The 20,350-nt window shown below is 35.2% G+C and overlaps 1 protein-coding gene across 2 annotated transcripts in view; it reads right to left on the reverse strand.

The window, feature by feature from the left end:
- The window catches only part of LOC149547508 (alcohol dehydrogenase-like 6), a 155,307-nt gene that overhangs the window by 51,539 nt on the left and 83,418 nt on the right, over window positions 1-20,350 (reverse strand). The window contains exons 3-4 of one of the 2 annotated variants that reach the window (XM_089791671.1): window positions 14,792-14,838; window positions 14,129-14,663 (exon numbers count right to left, since the gene is read on the reverse strand). The exons of the other annotated variant lie outside the window; for it this stretch is intronic. Of the exons in view, the coding sequence (XP_089647797.1) occupies window positions 14,330-14,663; window positions 14,792-14,838 (381 nt within the window). The 3' untranslated portion in view covers window positions 14,129-14,329. Of the gene's footprint in view, window positions 1-14,128; window positions 14,664-14,791; window positions 14,839-20,350 lie in introns of those variants that run through there. 2 annotated transcript variants of the gene reach the window in all.

The raw sequence follows: 20,350 nt of genomic DNA on the forward strand, positions 1-20,350 counted from the left end.
TATGTGATTTGGTTTGGTATTGGGAAGAGCGTTGAAGTTGAAACCTTGGAACCCAACTGCTGAAGTGTTTGACAAAATTCCAATCTGGGTAAGGCTCCCTAAAGTTCCCCTTCATTTATGGTTTGATACTTGTCTTGAGGCATTGGGGTCTTTCTAGGATGCTTTTTGAAGGTAGATGAGATTCCTCCAATCTATATCACTCTACTTTTGCACATATCTGGATATTGTTGAACGATTTCCTGTTAATATCAAGATTGATACCTCTAAATGATAGGAAGCTATATTATTTAGATGCAGAATCTATTTTCAAACTGGTCATATGACTGAAATGTTGCAAAGTGAGACCATTGAAGGATGTTTCGTGGTGGAAAGATGTGACTCTGCAACATTATACAGTAAAGAAGAAAGGGAAGAAACAAAAGAGCTTCTCCTAGATTGTTATGGGAGAGACGACACAAAATGATACACAGTCCACTTAGCAAGGGGTGCTTCCAAGAAAACCTAGCTCCATGTTGATAGGAGCAGGAAGGGAACTACAACATAATATTAGTGTGCGTACTCTTGAGGGCAGAGAGAAACGTAAGTTGTTGGGTTCCCAAGTGCATGACATAAATAGAGCTAAGAAAGAACTTGCCCAACAGGAAGTATCAAATGTAGAGAATCAAGAGTGGTTCACTTAGAATAGCTCTATTGGCTGGGAGACTGAAGTTGCTCGAGTAGAAGATGGATGACAAATTGTTAAAAGGAAAAAGGAGAGGTTGAAGGAACCATCCTTTGATATGACCCTTCATTCACATACCTAGGCTAGAGGCAAAATGTAGGACCTTTGGTTGCTCTCTTAATTTGATTGTTGTTTTAATGATCTATTTATGGATCTGTATCTGTCGTAGATGAATGCATGTGGATTATAGATGATATTGGGTTGTAGCCTATTTTGGGTTGTGTCTGCTAAGAAATGTGGCATCTTTTGTAAAACTTTTATTGATATTAATAAAAAGTCAATATTATTATTCAAAAAAAAACTATAATATAAAGATATTTTATATTTTAACATCATTATTATACAAATATTATATTATTACACATAAGATGTATGGTATATATATAATGAGAGCATAAATCTTAAACATGTTATAATAATAGAATATATTTATAATAAATATAAATACCCTGTATTTACCTAAGTACAATTATTACAAACTAAGAATATAAATGATAACATAACAGCAACAAATTCATACTCGTGCCTATTGGAGGAATATATAATAGCCTTCATTGTAGACTAAAAAGGAAGGGAAGATTCTATATTACAATCAGCAAGCTAATGGAATCAGCAAGGAAGGAGAATTGGAAAGTGTCGCCACAGTACATTTCCATATAGCATAATAAATATAGGCTTTTAGGGCTACCCATTCTCTTCTTCAGTTAGTTGTCCATCATGTCCATATTTACAATGTCCAAACCACAATATTAGTAATTACAATTAATTTTATACAATAGAAATATTGCATTTCTAAGTGCACTTTATTAATCTAATTGGGGATTTGAGGGCAAAGTATGTAAGGTCCCAACTGGGGACATTATAGAACCAGCACCAGATGCACCTCAAGAATTTTTGGGTCATCACTGCAAATGAAAATGAGATCAGAAAGAGGGTGTGTTCCAAGTTGTCATTCACTATGATCAAAGCATGCAAGATCCTATAGATGCCTAATCAAATGGAAGTGGATATGAATATGATCCAAATGCGATACAACCCAAAAAAGGAAAGGACCATCAATCCATATGATTGGTTACGGCAGGAGATATCAGATATTAATTCATTATCTGCATCAGTTCTAGAATTCACAAAAAATGGTGGTTTGATTGATAGATCAACGCACTGAAGGTTCTGAAGGATAGCTTTGACATATAAATTAAAGGGTCATCGAGAGAAGAAAAGTAAAGGGTGTTGCTCAGGAAGAGCAAGTGATAAGTAGGCCTAACCTTCATATTGAAGAACCCAGAAAAACAGGCAAACGTCGGGGACTACTTTGTCTTCACCCATTCGTACTCTGTGTTTACAAGAGATAGGTCTTTTCACCAAGGAAGTAGAAACAAGCAAAAATAAGGGATAGAACAAGAAGATCACACGACCAAGCTAGTGCAAGACAGAAAGTTTTAATGTCTATCAAGAAACTACCCAAGGAAGAAGTAGAGAGAAATATGTTGCCACTAAGGAAAGTCTCAGTGCTTTCTTAAAATGAGAAATGATGAAAATAGAGGTTCCTAATGGAAGAAGCAAAAATTCCTACTATAGAGATGACCATTCCTATTACAAAGGAGGTGGCCCACGAGATGACTATAGAACTTCTTATAGTCGAGGAAGAGATTGATGTGAGAGCAGTACAAAAGCAAGAGCAGTTGTCATCCTGGAATTATCGGGATGTTACCATTCTATATTGGTTAAGGAAAAGGTTGCAAAGGAGTCAACAGAAAGAGGTTGACACAAAGTTCAAGTTGCATGAAAAACTGAACTAAGTCAACAAACAAAAGGAGAAAGGGAAGGCCAAGAAGTTTACAAAGGGAATTAGAGGAAAGCCCACATCTAGAACTCTAGTGTTTGCAGTGTCTACAGTCGATAAGACAAAGGATCAGATTAGTACTAATGATTACAATGTGACAAAGTTTGATCTAGGCCATGCCTCCTGAGAAGAAGTTAAAGAGTTCAAGGATTCTGCATAGGTGATCAAAGATAACATGAGAAAACTAGAAGTGAAATATCAAAAAATGGAAGGCGAGAACAAAGCCTTGTACAAATATCTAAATAGTCTATCTCATCCGATGAGAGGTCAAGCTTGTGTTCCTTCTATGGCTTTTCCAACTAAGCCAGTGGAGGATATCGAAAGAATCAAACAAATTTCTCATAATGCAGAACCTTGGGTAAAGGGAATCTAGAATAAGGCATACAGATTTGACAAAGATCTGGTGCAAATTTATGAAAGGACATCGGTCGTCCTTTCTAGGATACATTGCATGGATGAGTCGTGGGAAGATGAATGTATATATTGAGATGAGGTGATCTCACACTTGCAGAATTTAATGTAGACTCCCAAATAGATGTTGACTGATGATGGAGTGGTCAAAAAAGAAGCATATCACTTTGCCTAGTAGGATAGTGCAGTAATCATGGAAAAGGAAATGTTTTAGCATTTCAGCAAGGAATCTACTCGATTAAAGAAGGTAGTTGAGAATATTCAGCAAGGGATATCCAATACAGTTGCATCACTATTATCACTGAGGTTGGATGAGAATGAAATAATGGCAAACAATCTAAAAAGTATACTAGAAAAGTTTTTTCAGTTGAACTACTTCATAAAGGATGACTTTGAGAACTTCTCCATTTTCTCAAATGTTATGCACAAAACCCAATATATTCTGCCAGATTCGGAAATTTGTTTCAACAAGTTTGAGCCAAAGATGACACCCATGAATTCAAATAGGAATCAAAGCCAAGTATTAGTGTGGACGAGTTGGAGAATGTATTCAGCAAATTCCAGGCATTCAAATGACAAGGTCAAACATAGGCTATTATGGGCATAGGTGTATTTATTGCATAGTGGGTATTTATTACTCCACTAAGGAAGTGGCTATCTCCTTATTAGTCCATGTGGACCCCTTATTAAATGTAGATTCTTTCTTCTTGCCCTAGCCTTAATAAGGACTAAGGTGGCAAAATCTGGGCCATTAATTTCATTTCGATCTAGGCCACTCATCGTAATCGAGAAACTATATAAAGGCCTCATTTCTCATTTGTAAAGGACAGAATCTTGAGATTGTTGCAATAAGCTATTGAGTCAATGAAGTTATCATTGAAGTTTGGTGATCACTTGATGTGTCTTAGTGCTTGCTTGTTCTCTTATTCCCTCATTTAGATTAGACTAGTTAGATAAAGTATTTTGATTTCAATGAAGAGTACAACATAGTTGCATCACTATTATCACTAAGGTTGGATGAGAATGAACTAATGGCAAACAACCTAAAAAGTATGCTAGAAAGGTTTTTTCAGTTGAACTATTTCACAAAGGATGACTTTGAGAACTCCATTTTCTCAAATATTATGCACATAACCCAAGACATTCTGCGTAGATTTAGCTTTATCCCAACTTTTATGGATGTTTAACTTCTATCATTTATTGTTGCCACTACCCTTAGGATTAGAATAGAATTCCTAAACTCTTTCCCCTTTGCTTCCCGTGTATTTGTGAAAATAAAAAATAGTACCATATTGCAATATATTTTTATAGCTATCACATCCAGTTTTATGTGAAATCAACTTAAGAAATGCAAAAGTAAGGCTCCTCATGATAAGAAGAAAAACACATTTAACATTGAGCTTATCCACGGTCACAAACTGACACAAAAGGAACCTTTGAATCCATTGTATGATCTTTCGCAATCTTAGCATACATACGATTTTGATCAAGAGATTATAAGACATTTCGATATTTTGTTCTGGTGTTGGTGGGTCATGAAACACACGTCAACAACACCCAAACAATGTCATGAACTAAGTCATCCTAACAATCATGTGGTAGGTGGTATTTTTACACTACTCACCCAAATGCAACCATTTGATCAAAGCTTTTGTTATACTGACACATAATTCTGCATATAACCCTCAACCCACTTGCCTATTGTCTCTACTTCGCCGTTAGTTTGCGACTAACAGCTATTGCTAGGAGTGAGCTCAATACAACTCAGCCTAATGAGTTCCTGTGAAAATCTTAGGAACTTACTATCCACGTCACTAACAATGTAATAACACCCCAAAGAAGGTAATATCAAGATTGTAGATTGTACATTCAATACACTAGGTGGTTCAACTAATTGGTATCAGCAATAGAAGTCATTCAAGTTGAAGTTACAGACCCTATATACCCTCACACGCCAAGCCCACCAGTACCATGCTAAGCATTAATGTAAATGCAGCAATAAGAAACATGGCCAAGGATGAACGTGTTCAACTAGTACAACTATGCAGCTACAGCAATATGACTGCGGTATAGCCAGGCATTAGTATACAACATAGATATCTTCTCAACTCCAACAAACACCAATGCATAGATGTGATAAAGGAGTCGAACTCTATATTTGATAAATAAATCGAAGATGTATTCAATGCACATTTGGTAGCTGCACCAAGCAGCCTTCTATGTTGAATTACTAAGGTAAAAGTGTGGTTCAATATGAAAATAATCTTGTGCATGATGCCAAAGCCAAGTCTATTTTGGTCCATTAGCATTTGTTTCAACAATTAATGTAGGCTTTTGTGGATAAAAATAAGTAATGTTCAAGAAGTTGCAGACATCTCTACTAAAGCCTTTTCACAAGCCAAGTTCATTGAATTCAAAGATATTCTATGTTTGAGAGAAGTTATGAGGAAGGGAGTGTCAGAGTCAAAACACCTTTATTTGTTAGTGATGAAGGCTAGTCCCCTTAATACCATAAACTCATAACAGAAACAACAAAAGAACAGCAAATGCAAGAACAAATTATCAACTTCTTATTTGCGTCACAAATGCGGAATTACAGAATTCACAAGTACAATATGCTAACCCACATGGGCACCTTCATTACAATAATTTGCAAGACAAGCTACGAACTATCACCCCAGAGCTATTCTAGACAAGGTTCGGGCCTTTCTTAAATAGGCAATTTTATGCTACCCGAGGAGGTTCTAGACATTGAAACTTAATAGTTAGGGCCAAAAGACCCTAACAATACATATAAAGTCGGCCAAATACATCTTGGACAATTATTTTAGATATTTAGGGTAGCCCAATTTTGAAAGGCCATAACTCACGAACCGTTGCTCCGATTGGCTATTATAACCACTTTTCGAAAATGCCAGCTCCTAATCTACATTCTCGAAACCGCGCTAGCGCCCTTTCGTCAAGTTTTCGGACCTCATCTCGGCACTCTAAGGCCTCCAACGGTGAGCACAAAGATTTTTCTGCAAATATTTTTACCGAAAATCCACAATAACTTCTTTGATACTTATGCTTGAGCAATGAGATTTTTATGGTAGGCTTACAACTCTAAAATGGACCTTCCTGTAGAAAATGAGAACATTCTGAGCTCATATGACAAACTTACTAAAAATAGCAAGTTCCCATAAATAGCAACCACCCTATATACTAGTCCTTATTAAAATAGAAAAGACTGAAATAAAAAATATTTTTGGGTGATGCAAGATTGCTCTTACATCTAAGATGCTCCTACATGTCCACAATTCAACACTGAGGAGAAATGTTTGTGCTTAGATATTGAGATCACCACCACTAATGGCCAACATGTTCCATCGAAGAACCTTGTTATTATAATTATCATTTGATATTTTCCCTAATTCAGTATCTTTATCCAATTTGTGATGAGAACACTCTCTCTACATATATGGTATGCCTCCATCTGTATCATCAGCTTTTGTTCTTGGGCTTAGTTGAATATCAGGATACCTAGCCCCAGAAATTCTGACTTTATTATTTGTTCTTATTGTTGTTTGCAGCAATTTCCATTGATCCAAAATCAAAAAGTCATTCTTTCTGAAATACACGAGTGTTGAGTGAATGCACTCCAAATTCACATCTTATCTTAGAAGGTTACCTATTGACTTGGTTGCTTGTAGTCATTAGGATTAATAAATTCAGTAATGCCAAATGCCTTTCCTGCACAAAGGAAATGATGCCCAGCGCAGACTCACAATCTATATTTTTTCTGAATTCCGAACTAACAATAATATTAAAACAAGACAGAAAACGGGACATTAATATAATGTATGACAGAAGACCTTATCCCTTTCACACTTCTCAGAATTTATATCAACACCAATAATTTGAGATGCCCCTCTTAATTTTGCACCTTGAGCCACCTGTTTTTTCAAACAAGAATACAGCATCCAAGTATTTAATGGCCAAAAAAAGAATGTACTAAGAAAGCCTTACAATTTTAGAATGTTTTTATTTGGAGTCAAATAAATTTCACAGCCTTTATATCTGGGTTCTTTGTAGTTTGCACTTACAGATAAGCCTACTGTTCCAAGGCCAAAAATTACAATAGTTGATCCTGCCTCAATATTAGCTACTTTCCATGCTGCTCCAAATCCTATAGAAAACATGAACTCACTTACAAAATATGATAATATGCAGTGCAATAATTCAGAAGTGGATGTTTCCAATTTACAGAGACATGGTTACATTGTAAAGCCATAGATAATGAACGATTTAATTCCAAAGTTTTTTAAATTTCTTTTGACAAGCTCCATCCAAGTATTGCCTTCTTAGTTCTTATTTTCATCTGAATTGTGCCTTCTTAGTTCTTATTTTCATCTGAATTGTGCTTTAAACTTTTTTAATCTACTATAGCGATGCATTTCCCGAAAGACATTTTATAGTTTTCTGCAAGCAAACCATTTCAAAATAAATTAATCTTCAGTATCTTACTGTGAATGATAGTAAAATTCAGAGCGAAATTAGAAAATAAAAATCATAACTAAGCCTAAGTGATTAGACATTCTTAGACCCTCATAGTAAAAAACAAAGAAATGAGTAGGCTTTCCGATGATCTATATGTGATATGCTAGATCATATCCAAGGTTGCAACCTGAGCTGCCCTGAGCAGAGTTTAAAAGACAAAATTTAAAATGCACATTACAAAGAGACTAGAAAAACAAGAAAATAAGAGTATAAGACACTATAGATTGACAAAGGTCATTGTCATAGATGAACAATAAAATTCGTTTAGTAGTGATACAAACTGCTGCATGCAATCGAAGCCAAATAAAAGTAAATAGTTCTGCCATAACATAACCTGATAGAGTTATTAATTTATATATTCCTACTTTCGCATAGGGGCACATAAGTTGTTAAAATATGGATTACTTATTTCAATGATGTAATGTCCCCTTTTTGGGACATTAGAAATATTAAATGACACATTTATATGATATTAAAATTGACTATGAAAGCATGGACCCTTAGTATAAAAGGTCAAATTAATATTCAAAGTGGGCTAAAGATGACAAGGAGAGATAAGATGAAAAGTCAAGAGGGAAGTCAAAGAGTCACAGCTGTTAGAATAAAAGGAGAAGAGACTCTTTCATTTGGCATGCTTGGATTTATTATTCAAATTTCAGTTTTCTCTTGGCAGAGTAATCAGAAAGCTTCAGCTTTCAGCTAGTATGAGGACGTAGCCCCTCGTGCCAGCAAACAGTGGACGCAAACCCATTGTCCTCGGAGACGTCACATCAGGTGTTTCGCATGTGCTTACAGGTTATTTTCTTAAGTTTTCAAATCTGACTATGAAGCTGTACTTAGGATTGGATCTTTTAAGCCAGTTACTGTATTGCTGTTGTATAATGCAATAACGTTGTTTGAATGAGTTTTATGATAGTCTACTAGTTCTATGCTATTGGTTTGTAATGCATTTTATATGCTTGAATTCCTGAATATTATTTTGAAAAGAACGTATTTTTATCTTGTGCAAATTCTTCTGGTTTTATTGTTGTATCATATTACATCTGCCTATATTTGAGTTTTGAATACTATATTCAAGAAGAAGCTACATAAATATATGTTGGAGTTTCTACTGGTTTCAATTAATACATCTACATATGTTTAGTTCTGAATAAATTTTGGGTAAGAACGAGTAAATATCTGGTTTGGGATATGTTAGTGGTATCAGAGCTAAAAATCTTGCCATCCTATGAGGTCTATTCAAAAAATAATTACTAGAGCTGATTTTCCTAGCCACCCATGAGATTACTTGAAGAAATTATCAAAATTGGGAAAAGCCAGAAATATTTGTGCTGAAAACAACAAGGTTATGAAGTTCCTTGAGACAGAAGGTTGTTAAAAAGAGTTCTATCTTTGTGGGCAGATTGATCGTCCCAATGATATTTTGTTCCTCGAAATTTAATAAACAGTCTCATGGTGGATGGAAATATTATGACCACAGGCAAAATAAGGATATAGTTGAAACTCTAATATTGCATCATCAGGCCTAGTGCTTTCAAATTTTCATCTGGTATTGCCACTCTTGGTGTGTGTGTAGGCGTCTCTTAATATTCCTTTCAGCAATGGTGGAATAAATTTATACAGGTGTTTTGGCTTACATAAGATTCTTGGCTCCTATTGTTGTTTCATCAACTCCTACTAAATGCATGAAGAGGTGATGGGATCAAACACTATGATATGAAAGAATAGGGGGTCAACTATGTTGGTGCACTTTGATAGTGTATATCAAGGTCTCACTATCCTTTCTAGTCATGAATCCAAACTTTTGGCTGGAAATAGAGCAATTGTTCAGCCATATGAATTTACAGTTGGAGCACCTTCCTGTAAAGAATGAAAACGTGACTTCCAGATTTAGAAGTCGCATCAATATTCGTGGAGTCAGTATTATCCACAAACGGCACTAAGGAGGTGAGAACTATACAGGAACAACACCAAATGGCAAAGTGTCCTAACTAGAACGTAACAGACAATGGAGAGAAACAATTAACAGCAAAATTGGTAGCGGGATATGCAGGAGTCTGAGTTCAAACTGGTGAATGGTCACATCACCTACACCAACATTCCAGTGCCAAGCACGCAGCGGGAGCAGTAACAACTAACAGTATAATCTCTCATGTTGCGGGTGGATTACAATCAAGCATCCACAATTAAGGCAAATATATTTGGTTGCAGGAGACACTCAACGACAGTGGACAATCTGTTTATCCTTTTACAATCTCGGTGATCCGCAATCAACGGCAGAATATTGTAGTTTATCCTTTTACAATCTCGGCAATCGACAAATGGTGAATGGAAATTAGTATCACTAACGTTTTGTGAAATGTAACGACAGTTGTGAGTACATGCGACAATCAAGTACATAACTGAAGGAGGAGCCCACACAAGTGTCTTGTTTGCATCTGGTAGTATCCTGTAATGATTCTAGATGCCTCCAAAAAAATGGAACAAGAAAAAAAGGGGAAACAAAACAACTAACAATGAGAAATTTTGGTAACGAGTGCTTTGTACCCATTATTGCTTGCGGAAGAAACGTCAACACACTTGTCGTTAAGTAATTGCGGAACGCAGTCTTTGTGTTGTATTTGTGGTTGGATTAAGTTGCTTACAAGGGAAGAACATCAGGTTGGAACTCCCGAAGGTGGCCAAAACACTCCCAACAACATTTGTTGAGATTGTGGAAATTCTATGTGGTGATAATATTAAGAAAGCATTAGAATACTATCATGCATTCATCAAACATGCACATATAGAAGGGAAAGTTTCCGACAATGTGCTTGCAAATCTAAGAGATATTCATGTTGGTCTTTCAGTTCTTGAAGTTTCTGTCAATCATGAGGCTTCAGCTTCCAAGGTTTTGTCATTGTACACAACATCTAAGAAAGAGATATCTTTGAATGAGACTGATTGGAATGTAAATACAACAGCGGAATATGATACAATTGAAGAAATTATAACATCTACGGATACCTAGTTATATGCAGCCACGGGAGATTGAAAAGAGTCAAGTAAATTGCTCACACAGCACTACAAGTGGTCTCGAAGGGGAATATCTGGAAGTTTCCTTTTAGTTTTGGGGATCCATCGCATGTTGGAACAGGCACTCTATATGTGTGACTCTGCAAGCACCAATTTAGAAGCAGGCCTATTTGACATTTTTCATTCAGAAGTTTTACACCTCACCTATAGCAGAAAGTTTTTCGATTCTTGTCAATGCTTAGTTTTGTAGGGGTTTGCCAAAGCCATCATTACAGCTAGGTGATAGTCAATTTGGAAGGATTGATGAATTTTGTAAGATTGCTAAAGACATGTTCCTGGAGATTTATTAAAGCTGACCACAGTCCTCTTCTGGCTAAGATGTTTAAAAAGAAGTGTTATTCTGTGTAATCTGGATTAGATAACCACCCCAACTTTGGATATATTCAGTATTCAAAATCCATGAAGTCATTTTGGGTGGTCAGTGTTAGGATTTCATAAAGGTCAATGTTTTATTCTAAGTTGTAGAATTCATATTACGAAGAATAGAACCGATTACACTATCGAATTGAGTCTATGGGCAAATATTTGCTTATTAACAAGTTCCTAATTATTCAAAATTGTTGCAAAAACAAATGACCTAATGCCAATATACAAAAGTTAGAGGTTTAAGAAACATCAAGGCAATTCTGGGGCAGAATATAGTTGTTTGTTAGACTAACAGTAATAGGATAACAACATTCAGCAATGGGGAAGATTTGGATAAAATCAGGAAGGGTAATATGAAGCCACAAGAGCAATTAACCTAGAATTTTGAATCCGATGTAAGAGCAGAAATACTCGACATTTATAGGGAGTATAGAGAACTTCTTACCCAAATCCAAAATGATTTACCGTTCAGCGATTACTTGGAGCCTCATCTAGAACAGCAAGATAAGACGGATATGGCAAAAAGAAGGTACTTTGAATTGGTTCAGGATCGCCTTGAAAAAGACTAGTGCAAAAATTTGTATGAAGAACTTCTAGCAAGCCAAAATCATTTAATGAAGGATCTTGAAAAAGAAGAACAGTCAACCACCATTGATTTGTAGCCATTTCGTGATCACACAAAAGTTGTTACACAGGGTGTAAGTTTCTTCATTGGTGAATTGGAGGTTAGCTTTGATAGGCAGATTGATGAGATAGGTTTCACTCGAGGTAATAGCAGGTCGAGGTCCTTGTATGATGAGCCCTTATATGTAAATGATAACATGGCAAAACTTGGGCCTTTGCATATAAATCAAGAGAACAAAGGGAAGAATACCTATGATTTTGAGAGAGGTGATGAACCATATATTTCCGATGTCCATGACACGAATTTGGAGGAACAAGCTGAGACGATACTGCAAGACGATGAACCGTTCCAACATGATGATAATAAAGTGCATACATTAAAGAACCAATTGAAAGTTAGTGAAGACATGGTTGTGGTGTCTTTGGTACATTATGACAGCACTCACAAGATAGTTGAGGATCTCTACAAGAAGGTTCAAAAGGGAGTGGAAGAAGAATGGCTTGTTTCTAATTTGCAAATGATCAAAACAACTCTTGAAACTATGAAATCAGATTATTTGTATTTGCTTTCTGATAGGGATAACATTGTTAAGGTTGCTGAAATATATGTTGATCAGCTGAATAAAGAAAGGAATGAGATTATAGAGCTCAATAGAGAGCTTAAGGATACTCGTGAGGCACTAGATGATGCTCAAGTTTCCCTTCAGGAAGCAGAAAATCAGATTCGGAGTACAAATCACTTAAGAGAACATGAGGATAAAGAGAGGCCGGAATTTTTCCTAGAGGTGATTAATGAACTTGATAGCATTTAGCAAACATATGATTTGGATAGTTGCCCCAAACGACCAAGTTCCAAAACTTCAGATCACATTCAACTTATAGACAACCCTTTATTTGAGGTAGATGTTGTTTGGATTTCTAATAACCCACTTTTTGAGGTAGAGAAGAGAGTTCCTCTTGATTTCCAAGAAGAGAATGACCTTGACTTCAAAGATTTGGATCAAGCTACAGTTTTTAGCAACGAACCTTGGCCACAGTATTGGTGTGGTGAAGTGACTACGGCTGCCCCTCTTTCATGCAACCTTTACATGGTTCCAAATTCTAACTTATATATAGGATGGGTGGATTTCTTATTTCAGCAGTTAAACAGGTCCTGGTGGAAGATTGAGGAGAGTTATGTGTTGATCATAGGGAATGTTTTTTCAGCTTCATTCTTTTTCATCACCCCTATGTATTTACGGATTCTTTTGAGCAATGATGGTAGTATTATCTTTGCATCCTTAGTGTTGATTTCAGCTTTTGGGCAACTCGTTCCCTACATCATCGATTTAGGATGGGTTGTTACAACCTACTGAGGTACACTTAGCTTCTGGACACATTTATATCTTATCATATCAGGGGGTTATGACAACAAGGTTTGGGATCCAAGTGTTGATCGTATGTACCTATGGCTTGTTGAGGACTCGGTTGTAATCCTATTCAGTTTGAGGCTAGATGCAGTGATGATCAAAATTGTACAACTTAGAGGTGCAGCGTTTTTCCATGGAGTTATATGGGATCCAAGGATCTAGTTGACAAATGGTTTGGAGTGTGGCATCTTACTTCGCATTATAGACGGATTTGTTTTCAATTTGGGCTACAAAGCTACTTGCAGATTCGTATGGGATTGTGGTACTGATTGCTTGAGGACAAGCAATTTTAAGGAGGGGAGATTTGTAATGTCCCCTTTTTGGGACATTAGAAATATTAAAGGACACATTTATATGATATTAAAATTGACTATGAAAGCGTGGACTCTTATTATAAAAGGTCATTTTTTATTTTCAAAGTGGGCTAAAGATGACAAGGAGAGATAAGACAAAAAGCCAGAAGGGAAGTTGAAGAGTCACAGCTGTGAGAATTAGAGGAGAAGAGACTCTTTTATTTGGCATGCTTGGATTTATTATTCAAATTTCAGTTCTCTTGGGAGAGTAATAGGAAAGCTTCAGCTTTCAGCTAGCATGAGGATGTAGCCCCTCTTGCCGGCAGACAATGGACACAAACCCATTGTCCTCGAAGGCATCACATCAAGTGTCTCGCATGTGCTTACAGGTTCTTTTCTTAAGTTTTCCAATCTGACTATGAAGCTGTATTTAGGATTGGATTTTGGAAGTCATTTATTGTATTGTTGTTGTCTAATGCAATAACGTTGGTTTAAGAAGTTTTATGAAAGTTTACTGGTTCTATGCTATTGATTTGTAATGCATTTTATATGTTTGAATTACTGAATATTATTTTGACAAGAATGTATTGTTATCTTGTGGAGAATCTTTTGGTTTTATTGTTGTATCATATTACATCTGCCTATGTTTGAGTTTTGAATACTATATTCAAAAAGAAGCTGGATAAATATCAGTTGGAGTTTCTACTGGTGTTGATTAATACATCTGCATATGTTTAGTTCTGAACAGATTTTGGGTAAGAACGAGTAAATATCCGGTTTGGGATATTTCAAATGACAAGATTTTACTGGTCCAGAGCTTATGATATCATAAGTATTTAACACAATCTAGAAAAATTTGTAGAGCAATATCTTTAAAGGAAAACTAACCTGTCTCCAAGAGAGAATTTAGTCTGTTTGTTCGAGGACTGCATCTAAGCAGCCCTCCTATTTACAACATGCTTTGCAATTGCTTTGATATCATATTCAGAGTACCATCATCCTTAATTCGAGATACATATTTTTTGTCAGCTTATCAGTAAAGGATTAATCAGTTCGTACCTGTTGCAACACTACAGCCAAGCATGCATATTTTTCCTAAGGCAACATCTAAGCTCAATTTAACAATGAACCCAGAGTGCACAACGGTGTACTCACTAAAGCTCGAAACTGCACAAAAGTGATAAATAGGCTTGCCATTTATAGAAAATCGGGTTTTCTGATCACTGTGCATGACACCTTTTCTTTCCATTCTTAAAGTTTCACACATGTTGCTTTTATCAGATTTACAATGAGTACACTCCTTGCATTTCCCGGTAGAAACAGTAAGCACATGATCACCCTCATGTAGATCAATTACATCTTCTCCAACACTTTCAATGATCCTGCATTCTCATTCATTGTTAGAATTGAAAAACAGATATATTGGAATATTTGAATTACTAAACAGTGTCAATAAGAAGAAAACAAGCCCATGATCAATAAAAATATGAGTAGGGTCTAATTAGTTAACCCTGTTGCCTCATGGCCAAAGATGCGTGGGAAGATTGGAATGTGCCCCTAAAAAAATAAATGAGGAAAATTAGCCCTCAGAACAGCATGCAGGGAGAGTATCAGAAATATAAAACACCTTTCCTGCTTGGACCTTCATGAATATGGTAAATAGTATGAACAATGTCTAATTTGACAACTGACTTTAGGAATAAGTCCAATGGATTATAATGCCAACTTTATATTCAGACTCAGAGCATTAATTATACAGCATGGCACATCAGAATAGAAAAGTGTGCTCATACACCAACCCATAGACTTCAAGGTACAATTCTTCTGGCCAGATTTATCATTCATATTGACCTTTGTATTTTTATGAGATGATTCAAATATTTATTGGGGAATGCGGAGGAGTTGAGTTCAGGTCAGATGATAGACATGATCAAAGATCATGGGGATTAGAAGTCCAGTATTGCAATTATACTTTGTTTTCAATGTTCGAAGAAATCCTTCTGTTGACAAATGTAGTTTGCAGATAATCTTTATTTCTGCACTCATTGTGTGATTTCTATACGCTGACATTGATTTAAGAACATATTAAATATTTATCCTGTGGTTCTTGATTGTTTTACTTGTGCTTAAAATTTAAATATACAGAATTATAAAATGTAGAACCTTTCTGATCGAAAACAAGAAAAGATAAAATCGAAATCAAATACAACAAGAACAAAAAAGAAATCCTGAATTTAAATCTAAGAATCTTGAAATGTTTTTTATTTTCTCAATTGATATTGACACATGAAACTTCTATTACAACTAAAATCCTATAATTCAAAGAGAACTATATTGTACATCAAGAAGCATTTTCAGACAACATGCAAAATCTTCCAAATATTCTTGAACTCAAAACCAATCTGTTAAATCCTTATAACTTTATAATATCAATGTTCTGATATTCTCGATCAGACAGACCCGATATGCATCTAAGTTTCCTTGTATTTGCCTCATGATAAATACATCTCCAAGCAACATGATCGGCGTCTTATGAGATATACTAATATGTCTCTTAAAGATAACTATTGTAGTTGATTCTAATTAACTAGTAGTTAACTAGTAAAGGCCGCCGATTTGTTATGGAAGGGGATTAATTCATGGAGGGCCGACCTAGAAGGGATGTGTCTTATGAATAGACGACCCTTGGTCTATGTATAAATAGGAACATGTTTGTGGATAGAAGACACAATTACCAATGTCTAGTCTTCTAGCAATCTGCTCCAAAGGATTTAAATCAGAGATAAAATTATAATTTCAGAATTCATTTCAGATTTCCTAAACAATAACATTTAGCCCAGTATAGAAGGAGATCAATTAGCAGCAAGACCTAAATCATTATTTCAGTATTGGTTGATCAGAATTTGCAGAAACTTTACATGGTATCAGAGCTATGGTAGTCGAACCTAGGCTCTGCAAATTGACAATCAAACTTAGAATATCTAGCAACATCCTTCTATCTTCAATGGCAAGCACAATCAAACACGGGAACAGGTTTGATGGGAAAGAACACTCTCTTGCTCGAAAATTCAAAATTATGATGATTCTTGAAAACAATGATGTGAAATAGTTTGTTGATAAAGCACCCAAGCAACCTGATGTTGAACCTAATAAAACTATATGGAGTAAAGGAAATAGGAAAGCCATGCAAATCATATTAGATGGAGTGAAAAATGAAATAGTACCTATGCTAATGAAACATCAAACAACATTTAATACAATGAATGCATTATTAAATGCATTAGGTTAATAATGCAACTAGAACTCTTGCATTAAAAAGGCAACTAAATCATATACAGATAAAGAAGGAAGAATCTATGAATTCTTGCTTCTTAAGGGTTGTTAGTCTAAGAGATGAACTTGCACTTATGGCTATAGATGGGTTACAAGATTCATGGGAAACATTCGCACAGGGAGTAAGTGCTAGAGACAATCTTTCTGACTTCAATAGACTTAAGGGAGATTGTCTTCAAGAAGAATCTAGAAAACTTAAGAAAGGGGGAAAGTTGAAAACTAAATGTGAAGAACTTCATGTTCTCAACACAAATTCCTATAAAAGTAAGAAGAAGCACTTCAAGAAGAAGAAAAGTAATCAAAAGAATGACAAACCTAAGAAGATCTATCCAAAATAAAATGCTTCAAATGTGAAAAATTTGGACACTACAAATCTAATTGCCTTGAGAATACAAAGCAGCAAGTAAATTGTACAAACATTACTAGGAAAGAAGATAACTACGATCCTGAGAATCGTGTATTGTATTCTGCACTATCAAATGAAGTATCAAACAAAGCATAGGTGATTGATAGTAGATCATCTCAACATATTACAGGATGCAAAGAAGCAATAGACTCTATATCAGAAGAAGTTGATGGCGAAGTTACCATCGGTGATGATTCAACTCATTCAATCAAAGGAACTGGGAATTGCACCTTGAAACTGAAATCAAGTAGTCCTCTACATCTCAAAAGAGTACTCTATGTACCAAGAATAAAAAGGAATCTAATCTCTGTTACAGCACATGAAGATCATGGACATAATGTTGCATTCATGGGCAGTAAAGTATTGACCTGGTCTAAGAACTCATCATTTAAGAAATCAAAAATGATTGGTCAAAGAAAGAGATACTTGTATGAATTAAATACAGAACCTAGTCAACTTATTAAAGCCTTAATTCATGAAGCTACTAATATATAAAAAATATGGCAAGGACATCTAAATTTCAAAACCTTATCGACTATGGAGTAGATGGTTACTAGTTTACCTAAGTTGAATAAAGATCATTCAAGCATATGCAAAGGATGCGCTTTGGGTAAGAACACCAAAAGTGCATTTTATGATAGCACTAGGAAAACTAACAATGTTTTGAAATTAGTCCACTCACATTTATGTGGACCTATGTTTGTTCCTTCTCTTGGAGGATTTTGGTACTATATACTTTTTATAGATGACTTCTCCAGGAAAACTTGGATTTACTTCTTAAAATGTAAAGAATGAAAAGAAATCTTTAAGAGATTTAAAGAATTCAAAACCTTAACTGAAAACATATCAGGACACAAAATTAAAACTCTTAGGACTAGTAAGGGAAAGGAAGATACTTCATATGTGTTTAAAGAGTTTTGTAAAGAAGTAAGAATTAAGAGAGAGTATATTGTTCCTTATAACCCACAACAAAACAGGGTAGCAGAAACGAAGAATAGAACAATTATAGAAGCAACAAGAGCTATGATATTTGATCAAAATTTAGAATATTATATTTGGGCAAAAGCCTCTTGTACTGTTGTATATATTCAAAACAGAAGTCCTCACTCCCACCTTAGAGAGAAAACTCCTAAAAAAGTCTTTACTAGGGTTAAACCTAATATAAGCCATCTTAGGATATTTGGGTACCCAGTATATATACATGTTCCAAAAGAAAAGCGAACTAAGTTAGAACACTCCAGGAGGAAAGGTATTTTTGTCAGGTATACTGAAACATCTAAAGCATATAGGATTTTCATACCTGGTCAGAAAAATATTGAACTTAATAAGGATGTAATATTTGAAGAAGATTTAGCATTCAAAAGAGCCCTAAATTCTGAAGATCCCTCTCCCTTACCTAATTCTGAAGAAAATACTAAATTTGAGTTTCAAAGGGAGAACACTAAAGAAATTTAAGATGAAATTCAAAACCTTAATCTTGAGGATACTCAAAATCCAAAGAAAAAACCACTTTGGGCCATTAAGACAGTAGAGGAAGCACAAGACTTCACTACACCATCTGGAACCTTCAGAGAAAACAAAAGACCCAAAAGATTTTCTACTTATGCAGTAAACATGAGTGATTTATCTAAATCAAAACCAACCAATTTCAAATGCTATTAAAAATACAACTTGGAAGGATGCTATAACGGAAGAATATCAATCCATCATTAAGAATGATGGTTGGGAAATTGTTCCTAGACCTTAAGGAAAATCTGATGTTTCTTCTAAGTGCATATTTAAAATCAAGCATGTTGTTGATGGTAGCATTGAAAAATATAAAGTCAGATTTGTAGCCAAGGGATTCTCTTAAAAAGAAGGAATTGACTATGAAGAAACATTGAGAAGTCCTAGTTATTGCAGCATCGAAGAGATGGAAAATACATCAGATGGATCTAAAAACAACATTTCTGAATGGAAAAATTACAAAAGAGGTATATTTCGAGCAACCTGAAGGATTTGAAACTCATAACCCTGAAGTTCTTGTTTGTAGGTTCAAGAAAGCTGTCTATGGACTTAAACAGGCTCCAAGGGCCTGGTATGAAAGAATTGATAAGTATCTCACCAGTTAGGATTCTCAAAGAATGAAGCTAATCCAATTCTCTATTATAAAAAGGATAAAGATAATATGATAATATTGATACCATATGTTGATGATTTACTGATAACAGGTGATGATCATCTTATATATCAATGCAAGAAAGATCTAATCAGCGAATTTGAAACGAAAGATTTAAGACTACTTCATTACTTCCTAAGACTGGAAGTATGGCATGATTCTGATAGCATCATACTTAATCAAGGGAAGTATACATTAAACATCTTGAAGAGATTTGGAATGTGGAACTGTAGACCTATGTCTTCTCCAATGGAGACTAACCTACACAAACTTAAGGAAGCAGCTGCAGAATCACCCTCCATAGATTCTACTCTTTATAGACAGATGATTGGGTCTCTTATGTACTCGGTAAATACAAGACCTGATATTGCTATGTTGTTAATGCTTTAAGTCAGTTTATGTGTGAGCCAAAGGAGATTCACCTAGTTGTAGTTAAACACATTATGAGATACAAGGCACTCTTAACCTTGGTCTCAAATATGAGAAAGTTGACTTGGACTTACATGGATTCACAAACTCAGATTGGGGTGGAAGTGTTAATAATAGAAAAAGCATTTCAGGATGATGTTTCAGTTTAGGATCAGCAATGATATCATGGATATGCAAAAAGCAGTCATCAATAGCTCAGGGTTCCACAAAAGTTGAATACATTACAGCAGCAATGGCCTCTTGGGAAGCAATTTGGCTTAAAAAGTTACTTGTGAGATGATTTGGTCAACCCATGAATCCTACTTTATTCATTGTGACAATCAGAGTTTCATCAAGCTTTCTCTGAATCCAACTTTCCATGACAAGTCCAATCGTATTGAAGTTCCTTAACATTATGTAAGAGATATGGTAGACAAGAATACTATAAAATTAGAATACATTTGCACTGCAGATCAAACAGCAAATATTCTTACCAAACCTCTCTCACGAGTGAAGATAGATCACTTTAGGAAAAGAATTGGTATGGTTGAATTATAAAATATTTGTATTCTTTAAATTATTAATAAAATAATTTGTATTGTCAGGCTATTGACTATTATGGGTTTCACCGTTTGTATTCATTATTGAGAGGTGACAATCTCTGAGATAATGAACACTTGTATAAAAGACATTATGAGAGATGACGATCTCTTAGATAATGTGTAGAACAGTAAAGAACTACTGTCAAATCTAGATGAGTTTAA

Source organism: Cupressus sempervirens, chromosome 7 (assembly GCF_028749045.1).
Source record: "Cupressus sempervirens isolate cs-2001-9-10 chromosome 7, ASM2874904v1, whole genome shotgun sequence".
Classification (NCBI taxonomy): Eukaryota; Viridiplantae; Streptophyta; class Pinopsida; order Cupressales; family Cupressaceae; genus Cupressus; species Cupressus sempervirens.